The sequence below is a fragment of the Leucoraja erinacea genome, chromosome 17 (assembly GCF_028641065.1).
Source record: "Leucoraja erinacea ecotype New England chromosome 17, Leri_hhj_1, whole genome shotgun sequence".
Classification (NCBI taxonomy): Eukaryota; Metazoa; Chordata; class Chondrichthyes; order Rajiformes; family Rajidae; genus Leucoraja; species Leucoraja erinaceus.
The window spans coordinates 31,101,640-31,127,979 of NC_073393.1; the positions used below are offsets into that span (position 1 = coordinate 31,101,640).

The 26,340-nt window shown below is 41.2% G+C and overlaps 1 protein-coding gene and 1 long non-coding RNA gene across 2 annotated transcripts in view; one reads left to right on the forward strand and one right to left on the reverse strand.

The window, feature by feature from the left end:
* Positions 1 to 22,224, forward strand: part of LOC129705372 (uncharacterized) — a 35,094-nt gene extending 12,870 nt beyond the window's left edge. The window contains exons 2-3 of the long non-coding RNA XR_008724899.1: positions 15,079 to 15,168; positions 21,099 to 22,224. This is a non-coding gene — a long non-coding RNA (uncharacterized LOC129705372). The remainder of the gene's footprint in view (positions 1 to 15,078; positions 15,169 to 21,098) is intronic.
* The window catches only part of klhl36 (kelch-like family member 36), a 32,181-nt gene extending 8,738 nt beyond the window's left edge, over positions 1 to 23,443 (reverse strand). The window contains exons 1-4 of the mRNA XM_055648918.1: positions 23,329 to 23,443; positions 10,532 to 10,611; positions 3,143 to 4,216; positions 358 to 515 (exon numbers count right to left, since the gene is read on the reverse strand). Coding sequence (XP_055504893.1) covers positions 358 to 515; positions 3,143 to 4,216; positions 10,532 to 10,611; positions 23,329 to 23,350 — 1,334 coding nt within the window. The 5' untranslated portion in view covers positions 23,351 to 23,443. The remainder of the gene's footprint in view (positions 1 to 357; positions 516 to 3,142; positions 4,217 to 10,531; positions 10,612 to 23,328) is intronic.
* Positions 23,444 to 26,340: the final 2,897 nt, after the last annotated feature.

Sequence of the window (26,340 nt, forward strand, 5' to 3'; positions counted from 1 at the left end):
AATCTTACTATGTTCATGGTCAACTACTTGTTTCTGTGATTCCACACCGCTGCTTTGAAGCATGTCGCGCCAAGTGGGATGACGGCCTTCACGTAATCGCTCATCGTAACTCCTCATAAAATCAAGATCAAACTTCAAACTGGTAAGTTCTCGTTTAATCTTATCATTTTTTATGTATCATTTTTACTTTTTTCCCTTCTGCGTTAAGCACCTCTCTTGTATTTTCTCAAATTTGACACGCTAAGCATACATTTTTCAAAAAGCAAATGACAGATTTAAGGTTTCATGAATGATTAATTTCAGTCTTCAAATCAGTGCAGATGATCAATAGAAATAAGAACGAAAATAGTGCAATACCTTGGTAGGCCGGCAACATAGGTCCATGAATCTTTAACGGGGTCATAAATTTCAACAGATGATAAAGCACCATTCTCATTTCTGCCACCAACAGCTATCAGAAAGTCAGCAAAGGCATCCAGGTAAAAATCTACGCGCCTCTGGTTCATGGGAGCAACCTGAAAAGCAAACCTAGAACATCTAAGAACCACACATGTGAAATAACCATACTTCTCATAATTTCAGTTGCATTTTGTAAAAAGTTCAATGCATTGCACTGTACAGTGTCAGTTGTGGTGTGGTTGGCAGCACTCTTCCCTTTGAGTCACAAGGTTTGTTATTTTGAAGATCCGTCAGAAATCTAAGCATCAAGATGGAGTCTCGCGATTCTAGTGCAAATACGGCATCATTTCAAAAGAACAGGATTGTCCCCCCCCCCCGCATCATGCCAATCTTTATCTTTCAATCAAGATCACAGAAAAAAGCCTGTTCATTATTAAATTGCTCTTTGCAGGACCTTGCTGTGGGTAAACTGGCTGCCACATTTTCCTTATATACAACTGTGATTATGTTGCAGAAATATTTCTTTGAGACATCGTAAATATTATGCAATGTTTAATTTTGAGGAGGCCTTTCTTTCTGTTGCATTTTTTTAATGTACGAATGAGGCAATTAAATATTCATGTCCCTGCGCAAGTGCTAACCTAAGCAATCACAGCTTCCAACTTTTTTCTTGATTCAGATGTTCGACGAGCAGAATTGGGCCATTTGGCCCATCAACTATTCTCCGCCATTCAATCATGGCTGATCTATCTTTCCCTCTCAACTCATTCTTCTGCCTTTTCTTCATAACCCCTGATACCCTTATTAATCCAGACTCTATCTATATCTGCCATAAAAATATTCATTGACTTGGCCTCTTGCTTGTGTCCTTTACTTGTGTTCTCCATCAACACTAAATTATTCTCCTGTTCTTTGATACTACTTGACCAGAGTACTACTTTATATTTTTATATCTTTCTCAATGATAAAAGCACATTGAAGATTGAGGTTAGTGGCAAAGTTTTGATAAAATTATATAACTTCCTTAATAATCCTTTCTGTTAACCAGAAATACATCTCTAGTTCAGGAATAGTTCTTGACTGCTACAAATTCTTACCTTAAAAGGAAACAAAAAATAATAATTGGTGGTGCTTAATTTTTAATTCATTTATGAGTTCCTACATTGTTGGCCTAGTCAACATTTACTATAAAGCGCCATCTACCTTTGGAAGTGAGCCACGTTCTTGAACTACTGCAATCTATAAATTGAAGGAACTTTCAAAGTTGTTGGTGGAGAGAACCCCAAGGTTTTGTACCAAAAATGCTGCGGAAACTGTGGGACATTTCCAATGAAGCAATGGTTTATGACTGTAAGGTTCTTTTTCCTTGTTTTTATTGATGGCTTTCTTCAGCGTTCACAGGCCTGATAAGATTCAATTACCTACAGCAGATAATGAGAAAACTATTTCTTCCACGAAGGGCATTGCGAACCAAACTATGTCAATTATATCATTTTAGTTTTAGTCAGTCATACCGTACAAAACATGCCCTTTGTCCATTACGTCCAGGCTAACCATCATGTACCCATCTGCCTTAATCCCAGTCCCTCAATAATTCCCAAGTCCCACAATTCCTAGTGTATGTTTTACCCTTATTAGATTTGCCAAAATGCATCAGCTCGCACTTAACGGGATAACTGATCTGCCATTGCTCCATCTATTGCATTATCGGATCAATATCATTCTGTAACTGCAAAATCTTCCCCCTACTATCTACAATATGATTTTTCACACCATCTGCAAACTTATAAATTATTTCTCCTAAATTCATATCCAAATTGATAATTTATATGACAAACAATAAATCCCCTTGTACTAATGTCATTGGTCATGGGATTCTAATCACAGCATCAAACATTGACCAAAATCCTCCGTCTCTGATCACCAAGTAAACTTGTGTAAATTTATCACTTTGAATCCCCTGGTTCTAATCCCCAGCCTTCCATGTGGGACCTTGTCAAACCTTCATTGAACTCAATGTAGAATACATCAACTATGTAGCCCACATTGATAGACCTTGTACTTTATCGAATTAAATTAGTCAGACAGGATGTCCCACAAACAAAGCCATATTTACTCTCTATGAGCAATCCCTGCCTTTCCTGACTCCTTAGAATGTCCTCCAACAGCCTCTTCATAATAGACTCAGTCTGTTCTCTATCTTATTATAACATTAATGTATCAGCAGTTCTCAACTACCATTCTTGTGGAAAATAATGTGTTGGCCTTTTCAAAAATTGTTTATAGGAATATGGATAACTCTGAAATTCACTTCCCTAAATTTACACTTAAAAGCAAACTGCACACATGTTCAGATTATTACCGTAAAAGTATTGGCACCTAATGGCATGGAAAATAATCTCCCCACACCGTAACTTATTACAACATCCAGTGTTGACATAGTGAAGATGGCCGCTCCACTGACTTTCCTGCAAGTCGCATGATGTTGCTATTTTAGTTCATTTAATGGTAATTAAACTTACCAATTTAGAGCCAGCACTGATAGGTGCAGGAATTAAATAAGATTTTGTGTTTTCTACAATTTCAATTAATTCTGGCCAGAAAAGGTACAGTTTAAAAGCTAACAAATTGTTCAAGGGAGATTTTCCATTTTAATTCTGTATCTCTCTGGGCTATTTCCTTGCATAGATCTAGTTTTGTTGATCAAAAGGAAATGTTAAATTAGAAAAGATAAGAGATTTACCTTGAGCCACTGATTACACCTGGGATCATATCTATACAGGACGTTCGAGGCGGCATCACCTCCATTGTCACGAGAGGAGCTTCCACCAGCCATATAGATAAATCCTCCAAAGACAGTGACACAATGGTGGCTTCGTCTTGCAGGCAGCATCGTTTCAGAAAACCACTGCCCTTTCTCTTCATCAAAGTAGCACATATCATCACTTAGCTCTTCTCCGCGCTCCGAGACTTCTCCGCCAATAAACAATAGCCTTTCCACATCAGATCGTAGGGCAGAACGCCTGTTCTGAAGTACTGACTGCTTTGTGATGTTATTGTGATAATGTATTGCTTCTTCCAAGAAGACGTCACAATTTGCTTCTTTGGGGAGGAGGGAACACACTGCCGGTTTGACTCGGTGCAATAGATCACTTTTTGGTATAAGCGGGAAATGGATGTTTTTAAGGACGTGGTGTGCATCCTGCACTCTGTCAGGACTTTGCGTTAGCCACTGCAGGGCAGCCTGCAATAAATCATGTTCACATTCATGTTGTACATTGTAGCTCTCCAAATACAGACAAAGTTTTTGCACAGAGATGTTTTGCAAGAAGTCTGGTGTGAAGGAAAGAGTACCAAAGTCATGCAGAATAAAACTATCAATGTAACAGTCCAAGCGTTCCAGATCATAAATTGAAGCTAGTTCTTGAAGGTAGAGGTAATTCTCTTCACTAACCTCATTTTCTAGGTACTCACAACAAAAATCCACCACTTTCCAAATTTGTAGAAGATGTGCAGTTTCCAAAACATAGTCAATATTTCCACCATCTAATGGGAGCTCACTACTATAGAGGAAATCGATCACAGCTTTCAAACCTATATAGGAGGCTCCAACCAATTCAACTTCTTTTTGATAAGCTTCCCTCATTCCAATTGTAAACATTGAATTAAAATAGTCACTGTAAACAGCCAAGAGATTCCTGTGGGCTGACATTTTTTGTTCATCTGCCACAAGTACGATATCACAGAACAATCCCCTTTGTCTCTGCTCATTCAGTCCTTGAAGGACGACACTAGAATGATCTGCCCATCTGTACACCTGAAAAGAAAAAGGCTTAAACATTACTGCACTTCTATAACATATCTGCAATTTAAGAAAAATTAACTCATTCACACACCAAGGGGCAGCATCACCAGCATGATGGTGCAGTGGTTGAGTTGCTGATTTACAGCGACAGAGACCTGGGTTTGAACCTGATTAAAGGTGCTGTCTGTATGGAGTTTGTACGTTCTCTCCGTGACCACGTGGGGTTTCTCCGGGTGCTCCGGTTTCCTCCCACATTCCATAGACGTACAGGTTTGTAGGTTAATTGTCTTCGGGAAAGATTGTAAATTATCTCTAGTGTGTAGGATAATGCTAGGGATCACTGGTCGGCGCAGACTCGGTGGGCTGAAGGGCCTGTTTCTGCTCTGTAACTCTAAACAGAACTATATTAATGAAATGGGGAAAATATGGATTAAGTGATTGCACATTTGCCTCATTTAAAAATAATATATGTACATGATTGAATAGGAAATTTAGTCCCTTCTCAATGACCTACAAAGGGCTGAAAAGTTGTAGGGACATATTCTAAAACCTGCAGGGCAAATTCCTGCAATTAGTTTGATAGCTTCTGTGAAAATATACATCTTCATTTCTGTGGTTGCTAATCACGTTTAAATGTTTTTAGTTCATGATCAAAATGTGTTCCATATTTCCTTTCATAAGTCACAGTGGCAATATAAACAATTATTTTAATAAGGTAGTTTGTGAAAGTGACCCATGGTCAAAAGTAGTTACGCAACCAAGCGACTTAAACCGGCTGTGTTCTTCAAGCTGTGATAATCAATTTGTTTCAGTTATTCTGCTGGATGCTGGTATCTTTTTTTAATTAAATGCAGCACAATTTTCAGCATTCATTACAGTAGTCTAGCTGCAACAACCAAGATGGCACATATTGTAACAACTCTGCAATTGGATAAACAAAATCGGCAGTCAAACCAAAATACTCGGCTGCTTTCTTTTATAATTAATTACATCATAACGTAATTAAATCGCGACATATGGCAGTTATTTCAAGCTGCGATGCAAGTATATTGTTTTTTTAAAACTGTAATTAAACAAAACAAGATTATTTTAAATGTGTAGGAAGGAACTGTAGATGCTGATTTAAACCGAAGACAGACACAAAATGCTGGAGTAACTCAGTGGGGACAGGCTAAAGAAAATTACATTTAAGCGATTAAAAATTGTATAGCAATATGAATAAAAAGCAAAACACAAAAATACAGACTTGTAGCTAATCCTGGTCAAATAATCCATAATTAAGATCCACAACATTATATGAAAAAGGCATCACATGGAAGCAATGAAAAGGATCCAATAAAGTGATGGAATATTGTCAAATTATGACAAAATTCAAGTTTATATTGAAACTGGATTAGAGCCCAGGAAATTTCCTTCCATTCATATACATATATATTTTTTATACATAGGCTATTTTTTTACATTATTTGACATGGCAGTTGTCTGTCCAGCCACACATATTAGAGAATTCTTTCCTTCTCTTGGGAGAGTTCACATTAACAGATCATAGCCTTAAAATAATTCATTAAAGGGTGATTGGAAACAGTGGCTATCAACCTATTAAGAGTCATACATCATAGAAATAGGTCCTTCAGCCCAACTTGTCATGCCGACCAAGATGTCCCATAACATTTGCCTGCAGATGGCCCACAACTTTTCTATCCAACCTTTCCTATCCATATCCATAACCAGGTGTTAATGTACCTGGTTTAACAACCTCCTCCAGCAGCTCATTCCAAACACTAACCACCCTCTTACACCTCTAGAAGGTCACCCCCTCATGCTCTTACACTCCAATCTTTCCCATAGCTCAGCCCCTTGATTCTATCCTCATCAATCTTCTCTGCACTCTTTCCAGCTTAACCAACTTTTCCTTATTTGCCAAACTGCCTACTCCAGATGTTAAACGTTCTCTTAATTGCTCCCAATGACATCCTTTCTTAAATAAAGAGACCAATAATGTGCACTTGAATCCAGATGGGTGTCACGTTGTTGCAGCAAGTAAAGCTGCTGCCTCACAGCTCCCAAAACCAGTGTTCAATTCTGACCACAACTGCTGCATTGAGTGTTCACACGTTCTCCCCGTGACTACTTGATGTCCTCTCAGTGCAATGGTCAAGAATCAAGAGTGTTTCATTGTCATACTCTCCAGATGGTACAATTAATTGTCTAATTGTTGCAGCATTCCAGGTGAACTAACAGCAACAACAGTAAATATACATTCTAAATTATCAGTCATTCCAGATAAACCAAATTTTCTTCCACATTCCAAAGATGTTAATTGACCACTGCAAATTGTCCCTGATGTTTAATGAAGGCTAGAATCCCACAGAAGGTGCTGGGTATGAAGGGAGAATAAATAATGGCATTCGTGCCTGCATGGTGCAGATTTAGTGAGGCCTGTTTTCAACTGTGTTCAACTTGTACATTCAATTCCTCTGAATATAACATTGCTAGTTTCCCCTAATTAGCTGCTATATCTCTACATCAGACTTTGCAAATTATGCAGTGTGATAATAAGACACTTCTACATTCAAAGCTCTGCAATCTCCCACTTTTGAGATAACGTTTCTTAATTAGGGGCAATATCACATATTTTCATATTAAATCCCTTTCGCCAGCTCACTTTATCTATTGTATTTGTTTGTAGCCTCCTTATATCTTCTTCACAATTTACTTTCTTACATTGGTGTCATCAGCATATGCAATAACCATATCTTTGGTGCCTTCATCCTAGTTCTTTACACCAAATAGCAAAAGTAAGGATTCTAATGGCACACAACTCATCACACTTACCTACCATAAAAATGACTAATTTATGTATACTCTGCTTCCTGTTAGCCAGCCAATCTTCTATTCATGCAAAAATCTCTAAAACCATGAGCATTTATTTCCTGCAACACCATTTTCCAGATAGATTTTGGAAATCGAAATACAATATATCCACCAGTTCACATTTATCAATAGAGGATGATTGACCCCTTGATCCTGCTCTCCATATTTCGTCACAAGCATTCCTGATCTTCTATCTCAATGCCATTCATCTGTATTATCCCTATTACCCTAAATTCTCTTTATAGATATACATCTATTGACATCAGTGACAGAGCTTCTATCCTTCTGGGTCAGAGCATTCCATAGATTCATAAGTTCATAAGTGATAGGAGGAGAATAAGGCCATTCGGCCCATCATGTCTACTCTGTCATTCAATCATGGCTGATATATATTTCCCTCTCAACCCCATTCTCCTGCCTTCTCCCCATAACCCCTGACACCTGTACCAACGACGAATATATTAATCTCTGCCTTAAAAATATCCATTAACTTGGCCTCCACAGCCTTCTGTGGCAATGAATCCCACAGATTCACCACCCTCTGACCAAAGAAATTCCTCCTCAACTCCCTCCTAATAGCTCTGTCCCACGGTACCAGTTCATTCCAAGAGCTCTCCCGAGTTTGCCCTGATTCGAACTCGGAGATTTACGGTAATGGCCACTCGTTGGTACTCAGGGCTCTCGTGGACATTTTTCCAGTTTGAAAAATCTTCACAAGTCTACCCGTGCTTACCTGCCGTTAGCGAGTTTTCCCGAGTTTTCCCGAGTACCTGCCGTTAACGCTAAGAGATGTCCCCGAGCTCCGACGTACCCGCTACATTCATTCTCCCTCCTTACCACGAGTTTTAAACTCGGGAGAGCTCTTGGAATGAACTCGTACCGTGGGACAGGGCTTTAAAGGTATTATTCATTCTATCCAAGCCTTTGTTTATTCGGTAAGTTTCAATGAGGTCTCCCCTCATCCTAAACTCTTCATCCACTTTAAATTAAGACATTTCATCTGAGTACTAAATAGCCTCATCTGAGTACTAAATAGCCTCATCTGAGAACTAAATAGCCCCTTTTGGATCCACAACACATTTATTCTTCAAACAGTTCAAATAAATTTGTCAAGCACAATGTCCCTTTCACAAAGCCATGTTGATTTAATCCCATTGCCTTGAACCTTTCTCTCTGCCCTGATAAACCATTGTTAATGTTTTCAACATGACATATGTTAAGCTAAATGTCCAGCAATAGATTACTGACTATCAAACCAAGGGAACAATCAAAATATTAACAATATTGCAGAACTTTTACTATATTTCTTGACAGTTGAAAAAGACTAGATATTGAAGAACCATAAGATGGCAGAATAAAACTTTCTTAAAAGGTCTACAAATCAAACTTAGAATAAAGCGGAGGTCATTTAAGATTGAGGTGAGAAAAAACTTTTTCACGCAGAGAGTTGTGAATTTATGGAATTCCCTGCCACAGAGGGCAGTGGAGGCCAAGTCACTGGATGGATTTAAGAGAGAGTTAGATAGAGCTCTAGGGGCTAATAGAGTCAAGGGATATGGGGAGAAGGCAGGCACGGGTTATTAATAGGGGACGATCAGCCATGATCACAATGAATGGTGGTGCTGGCTCGAAGGGCCGAATGGCCTCCTCCTGCACCTATTTTCTATGTTTCAATGTTTCTAAACCACAGGAAAAGGGTAAATGACACTTAACCAAAAACAAAAATCACATATTGCTGTGTTTAATATCACAAATATTTTAAAAGTTAAATTGTGAACTTTAGGGTTTACTTGTAGCTTCACTGCTATTTTGACTATTGCATCCTTGAAGAAGCTTTTGCAAATTTGTTAAAAACATGATAATGCAGCTTAAAAGAAACATATTTGTTTGGATCTATATTTTAGGTTTAAGTTTAGTTTAGTTTAGTTTAGATACAGCGTGGAAACGGACCCTTTGGCCCACAGAGTCTGCATGACCAGCGATCACCCATACAATAGTTTTATCATACACAATAGAGACAATTTACAGAAGCCAATTAACCAACAAACCTGTACGTCTTTGGAATGTGGGAGAAAACTGAAGCACCCGGAGTAAATCCATGCAATCACAGGGACAACGTACAAACTCCGTATAGACAGCATACATAGTCAAGATCAAACTGGGGTCTCTGGCGCTAAGGTAGCAACTCTACCGCTGCACCACTATGCCGCAGTAAGGTTATCAGGCTGCAGAAGTAATTTTTTCCAGGCTAATGGCTGTCAATCTTTGGTCTTTACAAAATTTGGGAATTGTGTGGTTAGGCTGTATAGCTACTACTCATTGCAAGGGAATTGCTTTGTGCTAAACCAGCGGTTCTTAACCTTTTTGGCATCAGTACGCGCATACGCGAACAAAATACGGTATGTGGTATGTACCTTTGTTAGGTTCCTAAACATGTTATTTGTGTCCCCTTCATGACTGTCGGCAAAGCCCCAAACGACCCTCATACCCCCAGGTTAAGAATCACTGTGCTAAACTGTGAGCTATGTGTTAGAGACATGGGTTACTTGTAAGAAACTGTACCAGGCAGATTCTGGAAGCATTTGAAGCTACGGGTGATTAAGTGTTCAGCTTAATGGTGAAAATTAAACTCTTTTGTTCTGGTTTGAAGTTAAAACCGAAGGAAGGCATGCAATTACAATTAGCATTGAAATTAATTGGTTCACTTCTTTTTATGAAAGAGTTTTGTCACAATTACTACAATTACTACACGTGAGGATATTGAGGATAATAAATGCCTCAAAATTCCTGCAATTATTACAAAATGGTTATAAATCAGGGAAATGCTGCTCCATTCAGCAGGTATGTTTTAAATTATGCTTCTGTTAATTTCAGCTTGTATCTCTGGTAGAGATGTAACACAATTTGTTGTCAGAACACAAAGTGTTAGAGGAACTCAGCAGGTCAGTCAGCATCTGGGGAGGGAATAGACGGACAATGTAACAGCCCCTTCGGCCCACCAAATCCATGCTAACCATCCATCGCCCCGTTCACACTGGTTCTATGTTATCCCATTTTCCCATCCACTCCCTGCTCACCGGAAGTAATTTTACAGAGGCCAATTAACCTACGAAACTGCAGGTCTTTGGGATGTGGAAAGAAACTGGAGCACCCGGAGGAAATACAGTCAGAGTGAGAACTTGCAAACTTCATACGGACTGTAGCCGAGGTCAGAATGGAACCCGGGTCTCTGGTGCTGTGAGGAAGCAGCTCTACCAGCTGCACCACTGTGCCGCGCAACCACAAGTTCAGCCACATCATCTATTTTTTCAAGAGGTGGGCTCTGTGTGTCCTTCTTAGCCAAAAGAATCTTGATATTATTTGTACTATTGCTTGGACTGTGCATGTTTTACTGTTGTGTCAGGATTCATCTTTCACATTAAATGGTAACGTAGGACATCGCACCAGACTAACCTTTGATGATTCACTAATCTTGTGCGGACGAGAGACTCTTGACTGCTTTGTTCCCTCCATGGCAGCTTCCTTAGTGACGCCTAACAAAAGATATTATTAAATAATTAAGTTTGTTTCGGGAAAGTGTCTGCCATGTCACAGAGTATTTACGTATTTAAACCAATGCTGTACAAAAGGCTTCAAAACATAGAGAAACAGGGAACTGCAGATAATCGTTTACAAAAAAAGACACAAAATGCCGTAGTAACTCAGTGGGTCAGGCGCATCATGAAGAACATGGATAGGTGATGTTTCTGGTCAGCACCCATCTTCAGACATTAAAACATACTCTTTAGCCACCTGCTGGCCACACCTCTAAACTTCATCATCCAAGATTTCCTTCAAAAAATCAAACAATATTTTTATTACATCAGTAATTCTAGTGATAGATCGACATCAGCCTTTTGTTATTGAGGAGAGATGGATCACATTAAGATGGAAAACAAATGTAAAGAAACCAGGAAGCAAGGAATGGGATACAAAGCATCCAGGAACCAGAATATCAGCTTTTATGGTGCTAACTGAGAGAACCACATCCAAAGAAAAAAATAAATTCACTTCTTAGAGCAGTGCCATGGCATTTAGCATCCTTCAGATAGGGCTTTGACTTAAGTACAAGAACAAAGCAGTGCTCTTTAATACAGAGCCTAGATATCCAACAGTCAAGTTGAGCTTATTGTATTTGCATTCGTACAGGTCAGGTACAATGAAAAACTTGCAGTAGCATTGCAGACACGTAAACGCAGACAACACAAAACATAAATTAAATATGTTATATATAAATTATATGAGGTAATGAAAACTAGATGATTGTGTAAAAACAGAATAAATCTGCAGGAATGCAAGAGGTTTGTCATGTTCCGTTACCTAGGTGGGATTAGGGATGTGAAGTGTTTAAGAACCTGATGGTTGTAGGAAAGTAGCTGCCCCTGAACCGAGAGTGTGGGATTTCAGGGTTCAGAAGAGGGCATAACCTAGATGGTAGGAATCTTTAATGACAGATACCACCTCCTTGACACAGTGCCTCATGTACATGGCATTGATAGTGGGGAGGGCTGTGAAAGACAGTGAAAAACTGTCCACCACTCTCTGCAGCCTCTTGCGTTCCTGTTTTTTGGAATTGCTAACCAGGCTTTGATGGAACCAGTCAAGTTACTTTCTAGAGTACACCTGTAGAAGGTTGCAAAAGTATTTGGTGACGTGAATCTCATTAAACTTTGCAGAATAGAGATGCCGACATGCCTGCTTCGTGATTAGGTCTATGTGCTGGGCTCAGGGCAAGTCATCCGAGAAGATAGTGCCCAGGACTTTGAAACCACTAACTCTCTCCACCTTCGACCCACCAATGAAGATTGACATGTGGTCTCTCGACTTCCCCTTTCTGAAGTCACAGATTAATTCCTTGAATTTGCTGATGTTGAGTGTGAGGTTATTGTGGCACCATTCAATCTCACTCCTGTATGTTGACTCATCATCATCATCATCATCATCTATGTTTCGACCACTGATAACCGTGTCATTGGCAAATTTGTAGATGTCAGTGGAGCTGCTTAACCACACCATCATGAGTGTAGAGTAGAGCAAGGGGTTTAGCACAGCACCGAGGTGCACCTGTATTGATGGTTCATGAAGAGTTTGTTACTAATCAGCATTGATGGGGGTTTGTCAATAATGATGGTCAAGAATCTTGTTGCAAAGGGAGGTACAGAGGGCTAGATCTTGGGAGGTTGGTGGGGATTATAGTGTTATGGAGTTTCTGTCATCCAGATGGTCCAAAGCAGAGCAAAAGAAAAAGCTTCTGCTGTTAACCTGTTGTGGCTATAGGAAAATGGAAGTAGATCCAGGTCATATCTGAGGCAGGAGTTGATTTGTGCCACAATCAACTTCTTGAAACACTTCATTATAATGGATGCAAGGGCAACCGGATGATGGTCATTGAGGCAGGTCACTATGCTCTTCGCCACTGATACTGAGGAAATATTATATAATAGAATTGCTTGGATAATAACTTTCGTGTGAGGAACTTATGTTGAGTTGTAAGAAATGGGGTTGGGGTTTTCAGAAATACATGTCCCCACAAAGAAATAAAGTACAAAAAACACACACAGGAGAACTATGGCTTATCATAACATGGAAATTGTGATCTGAATAGGCATAGCTTTGTTTGCTTTGAAGCAGCTATAACGCTGTCAGTAGTTGTACTGGGTTTAGTTTGGTGTTTAGAGTATAGGTTGTTAATGGGGGTCTCTTCCCAGGACATAGGCACCATTTGTTCTTTCTTTCTTTGTGACACATCTTTGAGCTCTAGTGTGTCACAAAGAGGGTTTATGGTTGTTTATACTGGGTCTTAGACAGCAAGGCTAGATAATAGTCTGTGATTTGGTTTGTGCTGTTTAAATGTACTTATGTTGAGATAAGAGACAAGGCATAGGTGATGGTTGTGTGACCTTTGTATAAGGGTGATTTCTTATGTTTATAGAAAACTGAGAAAGTGACTCTGTTTTGATCCAAGCCAAACGATTGGGGTCTGCATATAGTAATCTTCCATTTTCTGTGTGGATTGCTATTAGTGAGGAGTAGTAGAGGCCTTACATTCCTTTCGTCCAGAGATAGTAGGTAGCAATGTTACAAAATTTTGAGATTTAAAAAATCAAGTCTGCAATTTATCCCATCAGATAAAGCATAACAATAAGTTTAATTTGACACCTAATTCACTTACATATCTCAATTAATAAATAAGTTATAGCCATTTTCATACTCGGAAATTAGCATCTTGTTCCCTATTGATTTTCTATGGACATAACAAAAAAGCTGTGATCGTGGACAGTCAAAAGCCCATAATCTTCTTAAAAATTAAGAGAACTGAATGAAATTTTCAGTTATCATAGATTGAAGCATTCTGAAACAAATATAAAATAATCTTACTTGGATGACCTGAAATTAAAGCATATAATTAGTTAGTTACCCAATTGTAGCTAATTTCAACTTCAATTTACTAGATCTAAACATCTATCCATTTCTTAATAAATGATTAACATTTTTAAATAGCCCAAGTGTCCAAATAATATTCACAAATAATTCACAATAAAACATGATTTTAAAATCTCATTTACATCAATTTATAGGCCAAATGGAAGGAATTTAGTGTTCATTTGCTGTAAATTAAAGTCAATTTAAATCGGCTTTCTAGTGGGTTCCTGTGAACGCGCTGGTTTAGAACGTTCACATTGCGCTGGATTTGTGCCCTCAAATGCCCAGAAAAATACTGCGGGATATAAAGAGCCCAAAATGAACTATTCGCTATAGAAAACTTTATATACAGGGTTATATACAAGCCCCATTTAATGTAAAAATAAGGTACATACCTTTAATTGTTTGCTTTATAAAACTCTGGGGCTGCGAGGGTTGCGGAGTGAGAGAGTGATTTTTAAACTACTATAAATATTATACAAGGCCATAAAAACTAATAATACCTTTTGCGACGGGGTCTTTCAACGATTTTCCGTTAATGATTTACTAGGCTGAACATTTTCGATTGGAACAGCCTAGTAAAAATCGCATTTTAAACCCGCCCCCTCTAAACAGCGCCAAAATCACACACACGGGGTAGGGCAGATGCTCAGACACGATTCAGGTAGGTTTTGTAACATACCTATAGTAGGGGGAGGTTGTAATTCAGAATTAAACTAGACCCGAGTTTGGTAAGAAGCAATTATAATTCATCAAGTGTGACAAGTATATGGCCTTTGTGTGCTTGGAGTTGGGAATTGTGTGATTAGAAATAACTTTAGTCTTTACCACTTTGTAAGAATGGGGCAAAACTCATATTTAATCTTTGTAATCCATACGTAACTGTATTTTAACTATGTAGTTGTAGGGAAATTATTTGTGAAGTGTATTGAGTTTTAATTAGGATTGTAAGTATTAGACTTTGTTTAAATCTGATGTTTTAGAAATAACTTTCTTTTCCAAAAGTGAATATATGTGGTTTGCGTGTATGTATTGTGTGATTGCTGTACGATGTGTCTTTTATATTATGAGAGGTGGTCTCTGAGAATTGATTTTATGTTTCTGTGGTTTTACTTCAATGAAATAAAATTATTTTGATCAAAGAGGGTAAGGAAAACCAGCGGAAGCAAGGGTTGTAAAGAGGCCAGAAAAGTGAAAATCATGTGACTGCACATGTTGTCAATTACTGGAAAGGACTTAGTTGATTGGTTAATGCAAATAAGCTAATGTATGGTAAACCATAATGATTGGTTAATAGTTTGCCACACCTTCCGTATCATAATTGTCTAATACCTATATAATGTGTTATGTCAGTACCAAAGTCACTAATTCTTTGGACCTGTTCTGGAGCTTTCAGCTCTGTGTTGGAAGGTTCAGAGATTTGTCTCTCGGCTCTGAATCAAGAATCGATTTCAACAGCAGCAATGGTTTGAATCAAGTTTTCTTGAATTAGACTGACAAAAGAACTCAGTTTAACAATACATGCCCTTTTGTTGCAGGTGGGAACCTTGGACTGTTAGAAGTGAGAGGTTGAAGATGTCCATGAATACTTCTCAGTTGCCCTGCAAAGGTCTTCAGCATTCAGCCAGGTAAGCCATCTGGGGTTGGACACTTTGCATGGGTTCACCCTCTTGAAAGATGCTCTGATATCGGCCTCAGAGACTGACATCACACGGTCATCTGGAACTGTAGGGGCTTATGCAGGTGCGTTATTTATCTCCCTGTCAAGCCATGTATAAAGGCATTGAGCTCATCCAGAAGTAATGTATCGCTGCCACTTATACTACCCAGTTTTGCCTTGTAGAAATGTGCAATCTCTACCACAACTGTTGAGAGTCTGTTGCGAATCCAGTTTAGTCCTGAATTGTCTCTTCACGCTTGCATGGCCTACAGGTGGTCATACCTGGACTTTTTGTATGATTCTGGATCATCAATTCGAAACATTACAGATCCCCGCATCAGCAGATCATGCAGATCCCCGCATCAGCAGATCACGCATGTCCTGGTCATAGAAACATAGAAACATGGTCCATCCAAGGCTCCTGGTTGGTGAAGACTTGAATGTCTTTATACTTACACTCATCCACATAGTCAGGATACAAGAGATTGTAGATGTTGTATCCAGAACAACAATCGGCTGTTGGAACTCAAGTGAATCGAACAGCATCAGTGAAAGGCAAAAATTAACATATTTTCTGGTTGAAACCATGCATCAAGAAGGTTTGACGAAACGTCGACCATTCCTTTCCAATCACAGATGCTGCTAAACCCACTTATTTCCTTCAAATTGCTTGTTGCTCCAGTTTGTTGTCATTTCTCCTACCAGTGTACAAAGTTACACATTCCCATGATAACTTCCTTTTGTCAAGTTTGCGCCCATTCACTCAACTCATCGTGACCATTTCACAAATTCATGATATCCGCAGTGCAGTATTTCCTTCTTCCTTGTTTTCTTTCATCTACAAACTTGGATACCTCGCACGCTCAGCCTTCTTCCAAGTCATTCAGATAGACAGTAAATAACCCAAAGACAAAGACCAATTATTAGAATTATTCTTCCTTGTTACATTCTCCCAGAACAAAAAACATACTTCAAGGTGACAAAGTTTTCAAATGTAGGGGGCTTGCAAAGCTGGGTGAAGTGGGTACATACTGCACTGTTTACCATCCTTTTAATAATGTTACTTATTTTTGTACATGCTGCAAGATCATAATTGTTAACTTTATACTCCCCTTGATAATGGCTGACATTAAAAAGTGTTTGTTCAACATATTGATTCGCAATGTATCAAATAGTGGATTACACAATAAAAATTGCATCCACAGTCATCATAATCTAAATTATATGAACTATAATTGTATGCACTGAGTACGAGCAGCTTTTAATTTCATTGTACATGTATAGTGACAATAAATGGCATATCTATATCTATATCTAATAATAATAATAATAATAAATGTTATTTATGGGGGCGCCTTTCAAGAGTCTCAAGGACACCTTACAAAAATTCAGCAGGTAGAGGAAAAACATGTAAGGGAATGAAATTGGTAAGATAGGTCAGTGTGATATGGGGGAACCAGATGGTGACTAAGTGACACTAGTACACCAGTTTGGTGCCGAGGATAGATCTGGTGTGGGTGTCATCGGCGTGCGTTCTGGACAGTGGAGTTGGTTGAGTCCCAGGAGAAGTGAGTGAAGTCGGGAGGAGATGAAGGAGGATAGTCTCTTCACAGCAAGGGGAGAGGTCTGAGTTTGATAGATGAAGAGAAATGGGGGATGTGAGGCTCAAGAGTCACGGAGGGCCTGGGGAGATGGGGAACGCCTTGAGTGGACCTATGGCTGTCTTAGCAGAGGTGTGGTTTTTATAGTGGAGAAACAGAGATATGGGAATTTGGTGGAGGTATCTGGGTGGGCGTAACAGGTAGGAACGTGGCGGAGCCAGCTGAGTGCAGAGCCTTCAATGCCGAGGTCTTTGAGTCTGGTGAGAACTATAGTACATCAGATTGACTATATAAGATAAATATTGAAAATACATTTAAATCATTGATAGACAAACTGCTAGAGTAATTCAATGGGTCAGGCAGCATCTTTGGAGAAAATGGATAGGTGACATTTAATTTAATTACATTTATTATATGCATGGGGTGATCAATTATGCGCATGGGGCACAAGTTAGAGAGTGCCACCCTATTCTCGATCCAATGAGCACTTTTGAGAGCACAGACTCTCCCAGCAGACAGCTGGGGTCCTCAACTCCTTGAGTGTGGAATCAGGGATACGATCTGAAAATGTCTTTTATATCAAATACTAACATTGTGATTAGTTGCCAGAGATCGTCATTCCCTCAGATTCACTGTATCAGTCAGCAATGCAATTCAAAAGCATTTGACTTACCTGTGCTGTCATATGCCCAAGTCAAAGGTGAGCTATAACTCAGATGTTGGCACATCCACCTGTCTAATTCGGTGCTGGCCTGACCATCAAACCAGCTGCAATGCAGGGACTTGCTGAGGATGGGTCTGGTTCACATCTCTCCTTCTGGTTTATTTCAAGTTGCAATGTTAACTGAAGTGCTTCACCGTTTACATTTTTTTTCTTAAGTGTTTTAATCTCGCTTTAATGACATTGATTTTTAATTCTTTGTGTAATTATTTAAAATTAAATCTATTTAAAAGCTTTAAATATATATTGCTTCTGCATACTTCGACTGCTTGACTGTCTGCCAAAGGGTTGTTGGTGACACAATAATAAATGGAAGGAAATGCTGCAATGGGAATATTTGGATTTTGCGACAGGATCTCGATGAGTTGAGTGAGTGGGCATAAACTTGGCAAATGAAATATGGGAAGGTGTGACCTCATGCACTTTGGTAGGAGAAATAAAATACAAACTAAAGCAAAAAACAATCTGTAAAGCAGTAGATTGGTCAAAAGTCAACAGCATGGAAACTGTATTCGAATAGAATAGAATAACAGTACAGGAAATTACAGTCATAACAGCTCACACAGCATGGAAACACTGGATATTTCGTTAAAATGCTTGTGCATTATAAAACCTTATAGCAGCTGGTATACAAGACTTCCCATGTCTCTCCGTTTTGCACATCCTATAACATGGTGCCCACACTGACCAACATATCACAGCTACACTAGTCCCAACTTCCTGCACCTCTAAACCTATCCTGTCCACTTACCTGTCTAAATGTTTCTTAAACATTGAGATAGTACCTGCCTCAACTACCTCCTCTGGCAGCTCGTTCCATACACCCTCCACCCTTTGTGTAAAAAGGTTGCCTGCAGTTCCTATTAAATCTTTCCCTCCTCATCTTAAACCTATAGAGTCATAGAGTGAAACAGCATGGAAACTGGCCCTCCGGCCCAACTTGCCCTCACTGACCAACATGTTCTAGCTACACTAGTCCCACCTGCCTGTGTTTGGTCCATATCCATCTAAACTTGTCCTATCCATGTAACAGTCTAACTGTTTCTTAAACAATGGGACAGAATGAACTCCTCTGGCAGCTTGTTCCATACACCCACAACCCTTTGTTTGAAAAAGTTACCTCTCAGATTCCTATTAAATCTTTTCCCTCTTCACTTTAAACCTATGTCCTCTATTCCTCAATTCCCCTACTCTGGGCAAGAGATTCTGTGCATCTACCCAATTTATTCCTCTCATGATTTTATACACCTCTATAAGATCACCTCTCATCCTCCTGCGCTCCAAGGAATAGAGACCCAGCCCACTCAACCTCTCCCTATAGCTCAGACCCCCTATTCCTGGCAACATCCTCGTAAATCTTCTCCGAACGTTTTCAAGCTTGACAATATCTTTCCTATAACATGGTGCCCAGAACTGAACACAATACTCTAAATACGGTCTCACCAATGTCTTATACAACTGCAACATGACCTCCCAACTTCTATACTCAATATTCTGACTGGTGAAGGCCAAAGTGCCAAAAACCTTTTTGACCACCTTATCTACCTGCAATTCGACCTTCAAAGAACCATGCACCTGCACTCATAGATCCCTCTGTTCTTCAACACTCCCGAGGCCTACCATTCACTGTGTATGTCCTGCCCATGTTAGACATCCAAAAATGCAACACCTCGCATTTCTCTGTATTAAATTCCATCAACCATTCCTCGGCCCACCTGGCCAATCGATCAAGATCTAATTGCAATCTTTCACAGCCATCTTCACTATCAGCTAAACCACCCACTTTGGTATCATCAGCAAATTTGCTAATCTTGCCCTATATTTTCTCATCCAAATCATTGATGTAGATGACAAACAGTAACAGGACCAGCACTGAACCCTGAGGCACACCACTAGTCACAGGCCTCCAGTTCTGGAAGCAACCTTCCACCATCACCCTCTGCTTCCTTCCATGAAGCCAATTTGCTATCCATTCAGCTATCTCTCCTTGGATCCCATATGTCCTCTGATTCTCGATTCCCTTACTGAGCAAGAAACTGCTCATTTGCCCGATCTATTCCTCTCATGATTTTGCACACCTCTATAAATCCACCCCACAGCCTCCTGCGCTCCATGGAATAGAGTCCTAGCTGCTCAATCTCTTCCTACAGCTCAGGCCCTCGAGTCCTGGCAACATCCTTGTAAATCTTCTCTGTACCCTTTCTAGCTTGGTAACATCTTTTCGAGAACATGGTACCCAAAACTGAACACAATACTCTAAATGCGGCCTCACCAATGTCTTATACTGCAATATGACCTCCCAGCTTCTCTTCTCAATACTGTGACTGATGATGGCCAATGTGCCGAAGACCTTTTTGACCACCCTATCTACCTGTGACGCCACTTTCAATGAACCATGTACCTGCACTCCTAGATCTCTCTGCTCTACAGCACTCCCCAAGCCCTACCCTTCCCAGAGTCCTGCCTATTTTTAGACCTCCCAAAATGAAACACTTCACATTTCACTGTATTAAATTGCATCAACCAGCCCACCTTCCCAACCAATCAAGATCCTGCCGGAATGTTTTACAACCATCTTCACATTCTACAATACCACTCACTTTTGGGTCATCTGCAAACTTGCTAATAATGCCATGTAAATTCTCATCCAAATCATTGATATAGATGACTAACAGCAATGGGCCCATCACCGAACCCTGATGCATATCACTAATAGCCATAGGCCTCCAATCCAGAAGGCAACATTCACTATCGCCTTCCAAGAAGCCAATTTTCTATCCATTCACCTATCTCTCCTTGGATCCCACACGATCTAACCTTCCAGACCATGCGGAACATTGTTAAACGCCTTGCTGAAATCAAGGTCCATTTCGAGTCAAACCTTTTTGATGCAGGGTTTCAACACTAAATGTCACCCATTCCTTTCCATTCACAGTTGCTTGCGTTCCTCCAGCAGAAGGTAGAAACAAAGAACTGCAGATGTTTGTTTACAAAAAAAAACAAAGTGCTGGAGTAGCTCAGTGGGTCAGGCACCATCAATATTCTCCAGAGATTTTACTCCAGTACGGTTCATCCCGCACATTGTTGCCTCAGGTTTCATCATCAGCAGTCTCCCATTTCCCTACACAGAAGTTGCTTAACCTGCTGAGTTCCCCGGGAAAGGTTATTGATGTACTTTACAATAACATTTGTGTGGGTTATGAGAACTTAATTAGGTGAATACAAATCTTGCAATAAAAATAAGTGAAATTAATCATCAGGGAGTGGTGGAGGGGAGGTGGATGGTCACTGTCAAACTTCTGCATTACAACCTCCTTAACACATTATTTTCAAGTAAAATGGCCAATAATAGCTCCTGAAGAAGGGTCCAGTTGCAAAACATCACCTATCAATATTCCCAGATGCTACCAGACCTGCCGAGTTATTTCAACACTTTATGTCCTTTTTAATAATAAAGTACTGCTTTCAGCAATTAAATCATCTATAGTGCCCCATATGATTTACATCATTTGTAAATCATTTATAATCCAGTGTTTCCCTCATCTATCATTGGTGTATTTTATCACATTTCTCCAGAAAAGTAAACCCCGCAGAAGAAAACTCAAAGGTACACAAAAAAGCTGGAGAAACTCAGCGGGTGCAGCAGCATCTATGGAGCGAAGGAAAAAGGCAACATTTCGGGCCAAAAACTCAAATCAGTCAACTGATCATATTATTACATTCAGCACAACAGCCCTGACAAGAAAATAAGATGTTTCCTGGAAACATAGCGGCCAAGTCTGGCAAGGTTGAGGTAGCCTTGCCCAGATGTTCTTGCCTGTTCAAATGTTATTAAAATGACATTGTTTTGTATGGTTAACTGAAGGGAAAATCCTCTACCAGCTAAATGGTCAGCACAGAATTTAAAAAAAAAACCTTCCAAGTAAATGAAGTCCATAACAAAAGGAGCATTGATATGTATTGTGCAATCCATTCATTCAAAAATCTGACAAACGATCCCTTGAGCGATTTGGCCAAAAGATAAGAATTTTCTCATGTCTCATTTTCTCCCAGTGATAAATGGAGGTCGTATTCCACAGGTGTCAAATCCCACTATTTTACAAAGAAATTTGCTCTTCACACTGGTGCAAATAACAACACCAATAGTTCAGTTGATGACACACCCACCTGCATTAAAAAAAAAGGCAGGTTCTAGCCCTGCTATCAAATAGAAATGGATAAACTATGCAGTGCCGAGGCAATGCTAATCTGTTCAAGACGGCTGTTTTCACTTACATCCCGATCCCCTATGTATGGATATACATCAGAAGAACAACAATGTTCTCGATTTTTTCCCCCTCAATATTATCCTTTCATAGCTCTCCTTACAACCTTGGCTGAACTCTTCCAAACGCAATGCATTTATAGCATTACTTGATTTTTGCTGGGGGTTGATGTAACATCTTTAGGGATAGATAAGTACATCTCTGTTGCTGAATGAAATATTTCAAATGTTGCAAAATAATAGAACTAAAACCCAACACCATTCAGTCAGAGGTTTTCTATGTATTTATGCACAGAATACAAACATCGCTGACAAGACCAATATTTACAACCATTCCCAATCGTCTACTGCACTCGGCAGCTTGCTGGGTCATTTTCATTAGCAGGTCTGATTTCTTTGAAAGGTGTTTATTTTACAATTGTAGTAGTATAATTACTACTTACAATTATAAGACTTCCAATTGACTTACAATTATAAGTTTTCACTGTCTGATGCCATATTTCATCAAGGTCTCTGTTTCTCAATACATTGGTTAACATAACCAGTCCTACAGTGCCCTTTACCCCCTTTTTTGGGGAGGGAAAGGGGTTGGGGAGGGGGGAAGAGTGGGTTGGAGTTGGGGCGGAGGTTTGGAGGGGGGAGTGGTTGGAGTTGGCAGGGGAGTGGTTGGGGGGGGGGGGTAGGAGTTGAGGAAGAGAAGTGTGAAGAGAGGGGGTTGGGGGGTTGTGAAGGGGAGGGGGGTGGGGGGTCTGTGAATGGAGGGGGTGGGGGTGTGTGAAGGAAGGGGGTTTGGGGGGTATGGGGGGTGTGAAGGGAGGGAGTGTTGAGGGGAGGGGGGGGGGTAGTGGAAGGGAGGGAGTTGGGGGTAGGGAAGGGGGGAAGGGGGGGGTAGCGAGGGGGGAGGAGTGATGTACGGTGGAAGGGTTGGGGGGGTAGTGTGAAGGGTGGGGGTGGTGAGGGGAGGAGGTTGGGGGGGGGGTAGTGTGAAGGGTGGGGGGTGGTGAGGGGAGGAGGTTGGTGGGGGTAGTGTGAAGGGAGGGGGGTGATAAGGGGGGGGGGTGATAAGGGGGGTAGTGTGAGGGGGGGGGGTGTTGGGGGGGTGTGTGAGGGTTGGGGATGGTGAGGGGGGGGGGGTAGGGTGGTGAAGGGAGTGGGGGTGGTGGGGGGGTAGTGTGAGAGGAGGGGAGGGGATGGTGAGTGGAGGGGATGGTGAGTGGGGGGGGAGGGTTGATGTGAGGGGAGGGGTTAGTAGTGTGGAGGAGAGGGGGGTGAGTGTGAGGGGAAGGGATTGGATTGGGGGGGGGGGTGGTGGGGGGGGGGGGGGGGGGGGGGGTGGGGGGGGGGGGGGGGGGGGGGGGGGTGATTGGGTGTGAGGGTTTTGGGGAAGCACCATGAGCCGCACATGCGCATCGCGACCCCAAGTGACATGAGCCGAGTCTTCAATCGCAACCCGCCGGCGCCGCTGATCATCACCGGCCGCAGCCACGGTACGTCCACCGCAAACAACAACGGAGGAGGGGGGGGGGGATAGCCAGCAATTACCCGGGTTGTAGAAGCCGCTCATGACTCTGGCTGCCCACTGCCACTGCCAGCCCCCGGCGCGCCGGTCGCCGCCGGCATCCCCTCACCCACTCGCATAGCCAGCGCGTCACGGCGGAGCGACATCCGCGTCATCCGATGGACGTCTCCCTCGGCCAATCCAATCACGCGTCCCGCCTCGACGCGGGCAGTAGTCCACCAATGGCAGCGGAGCGTCACACTGGTCCCGCCCACTGTTGCCAACGCAACCCTTCAAGCTGTCAGCACCAGGCCTCAGGCGGCGAGGCTGCAGATGCTGGTCCACAATGAAGGTGGATATAGATGCTGGGGTAATGTGTAGAAAGGAACTGTAGGTAATGGTCTACACTGAACATGGCACACAATGCTGGGCTAACGTGTCGGAAGGAACTACCGATGCTGGTCTACAATGAAGATAGACACAAAATGCTGGAGCAATATGTAGGGAGGAACTGCAGATGCTGGTTTACACTGAAGATAGACGCACAATGCTGGAGCAACTCAGCGGGACAGACAGCATCTCTGGAGAAAAGGAATAGGTTACATTTCGGGTCGAGACCCTTCTTCAGTTGGGAGTTAGATGTGGCCCTTGTGGCTAAAGGGGTTAGGAGGTATGGAGAGAGGGCAGGTACAGGATACTGAGTTGGATGATCAGCCATGATCATATTGAATGGCGGTGCAGGCTCGAAGGGCCGAATGGCCTGCACCTATTTTCTATGTTTCCATGTTTCAGACTGTGGCCAGGCTTTTGAGTCCAGTTCAATAATGAACGTGTTTCATATACTCCCCAAAATTCACAATTTGCATGAATTTGACCCAATATCTTAGTTTCTCTCAGTAAGTACTGCCTCATTTCTGTATTTTGCAATCATAATGCAAACAATATATTGCACTCACGAAGAATCAAGTGTATCTCAGATCACCAAAGCCACAATTTGCAACCAACTTCCACAGTTGAAAGAGAAAAGGTTCCCCCCTAGACTCCCCATTTGACTGACATCCGCTGAAAATCTTGAATCTGTCCACCATCACATTGCATGAAGCATCCCTGTCATTGCCTCTTCCAGAATCTCATTGAAAGCCCTAATCATAGAGATTCTTGTCTTGCTGACCAATTAGTTACTATAGCAGTGGTGTTTCTATTTATGTAGGACTGCAGATGCTGGTTTTCACTGAAGATAGGCACAAAATGCTGGAACTCAGCGGGACAGCCAGCATCACCAGAGAGAAGAAATGGCGACTATTTGGGTATTGACCCTTCTTCAGCCAGTCACCATGCTTTAGGGTTAGGTTCAATAATTAGCTTGTTTCATATATGCCAAATAGATTCACATTTTGTATGAATTTGACGCAATATCGTTGCTTTTAAAGTATTTGGACAAATTTGGGGAAATAGTTTTAGTTTAGTTTATTGTCACATGTACCGAGGTCGTGAAAAGCTTTTGTTGCAGAAAGACAATACATGATTACAATCAAGCCATTCATAGTGCACAGATACACGATAAGGGAAATAACGTTTAGTGCAAGGTAAAGCTAGCAAAGTCCGATCAAGGATATTCCGAGGGTCACCAAAGAGGTAGATAGTAGTTTAGCACTCCTCTCTGGTTGTGGTAGGATGGTTTAGTTGCCTGATTACAGCTGGGAAGAAATTGTCCATGAATCTATACTACTATGCCTTTTGCCAGATGGGAAAGGGGAGAAGAGAGAGTAACCAGGGTGTGACTTGTCCTTGATTATGCTGCTGGCCTTGCTGAAGCAGCGTGATGTATAAATGGAGTCAAAAGGAGGGAGGTTGGTTTGTGTAATGGTCCGGCCTCTGTCCACAATTCGCTGCAATTTCCTGCGGTCTTGCATGGAGCTGTTCCCAAACCAAGCTAATCAAAGGTTAAATGAACCAAGCGAGCAAAGTATGAAGATAGACACAAAATGTTGGAGTGACTCAGCAGGACAGAACAAATATATATACTTGAGTCCGGAAAAGGGTTTCGACCCGAAACGTCACACGTTCCTCTCCATAGATGCTGTCAGTCCCGCTGAGTTACTCTAGCATTTTTTGTCTATCTTCGGTGTATACCAGCACCTGCAGTTCCTTCCTGATGGTGGGACTGTCATATGATGAAAGAATGGAACGACTGGGCTTGTATTCACTGGAATTTCGAAGGATGAGAGGGGATGTTATAGAAACATGTAAAATTATTAAGGGATTGGACACGCTAGATGCAGGAAACATGTTCCCGATGTTGAGGGGAATCCAGAACCAGGGGCCACATTTTAAGAATAAGGGGTAGGCCATTTGGAACTGAGATGAGGAAAAACCTTTTCACTCAGAGGGGTGTGAATCTGGAATTTTCTGTCTCAGAAGGCAGTGGAGGCCGATTCACTAGATGCATTCAAAAGAGAGTTCGATAGAGCTCTTAGGGCTAGCAGAATCAAGGGATATGGGGAGAAGGCAGGAACGGGCACTGATTGTGGATGATCAGCCGTGATCACATTGAATGGTGGTGCTGGCTCGAAGGGCCGAATGGCATACTCCTGCACCTATTGTCTATGTATCTATGAACAAAGTATAAATGTCAAGAGCTTCAAGATTCAAGAGACATTTATTGTCACATGCACCAATTGTTACAGTGAAATTTGGGGTCACCAAATGTCCTTAACATTTGCAAATCAAAATCAAAACTGGGAATGCCAGAAATCTGAAATAAAACAGAAAATGCTGGAAATACTCAGCAGCATATGTGGAAAGAGAAACAGTGTTTCAACCCCTACCCCATCCCCACCCCTCACCTCATTTTGTGACTCTGGGGACTCCAAGTCATTGAAATGCATTATGTGGGATATGGTAGGAAACCATAATTTTCTTATATGATAAGTTTGGTTTCGTTTCGAGATGTAGCATAGAAACATCCTCTTCAGTCCACCAATTCCACGCTGACCATCAATCACCTGTTCACACTAGTTCTATGTTATCCCACTTTCTCATCCACTCCCTGTACA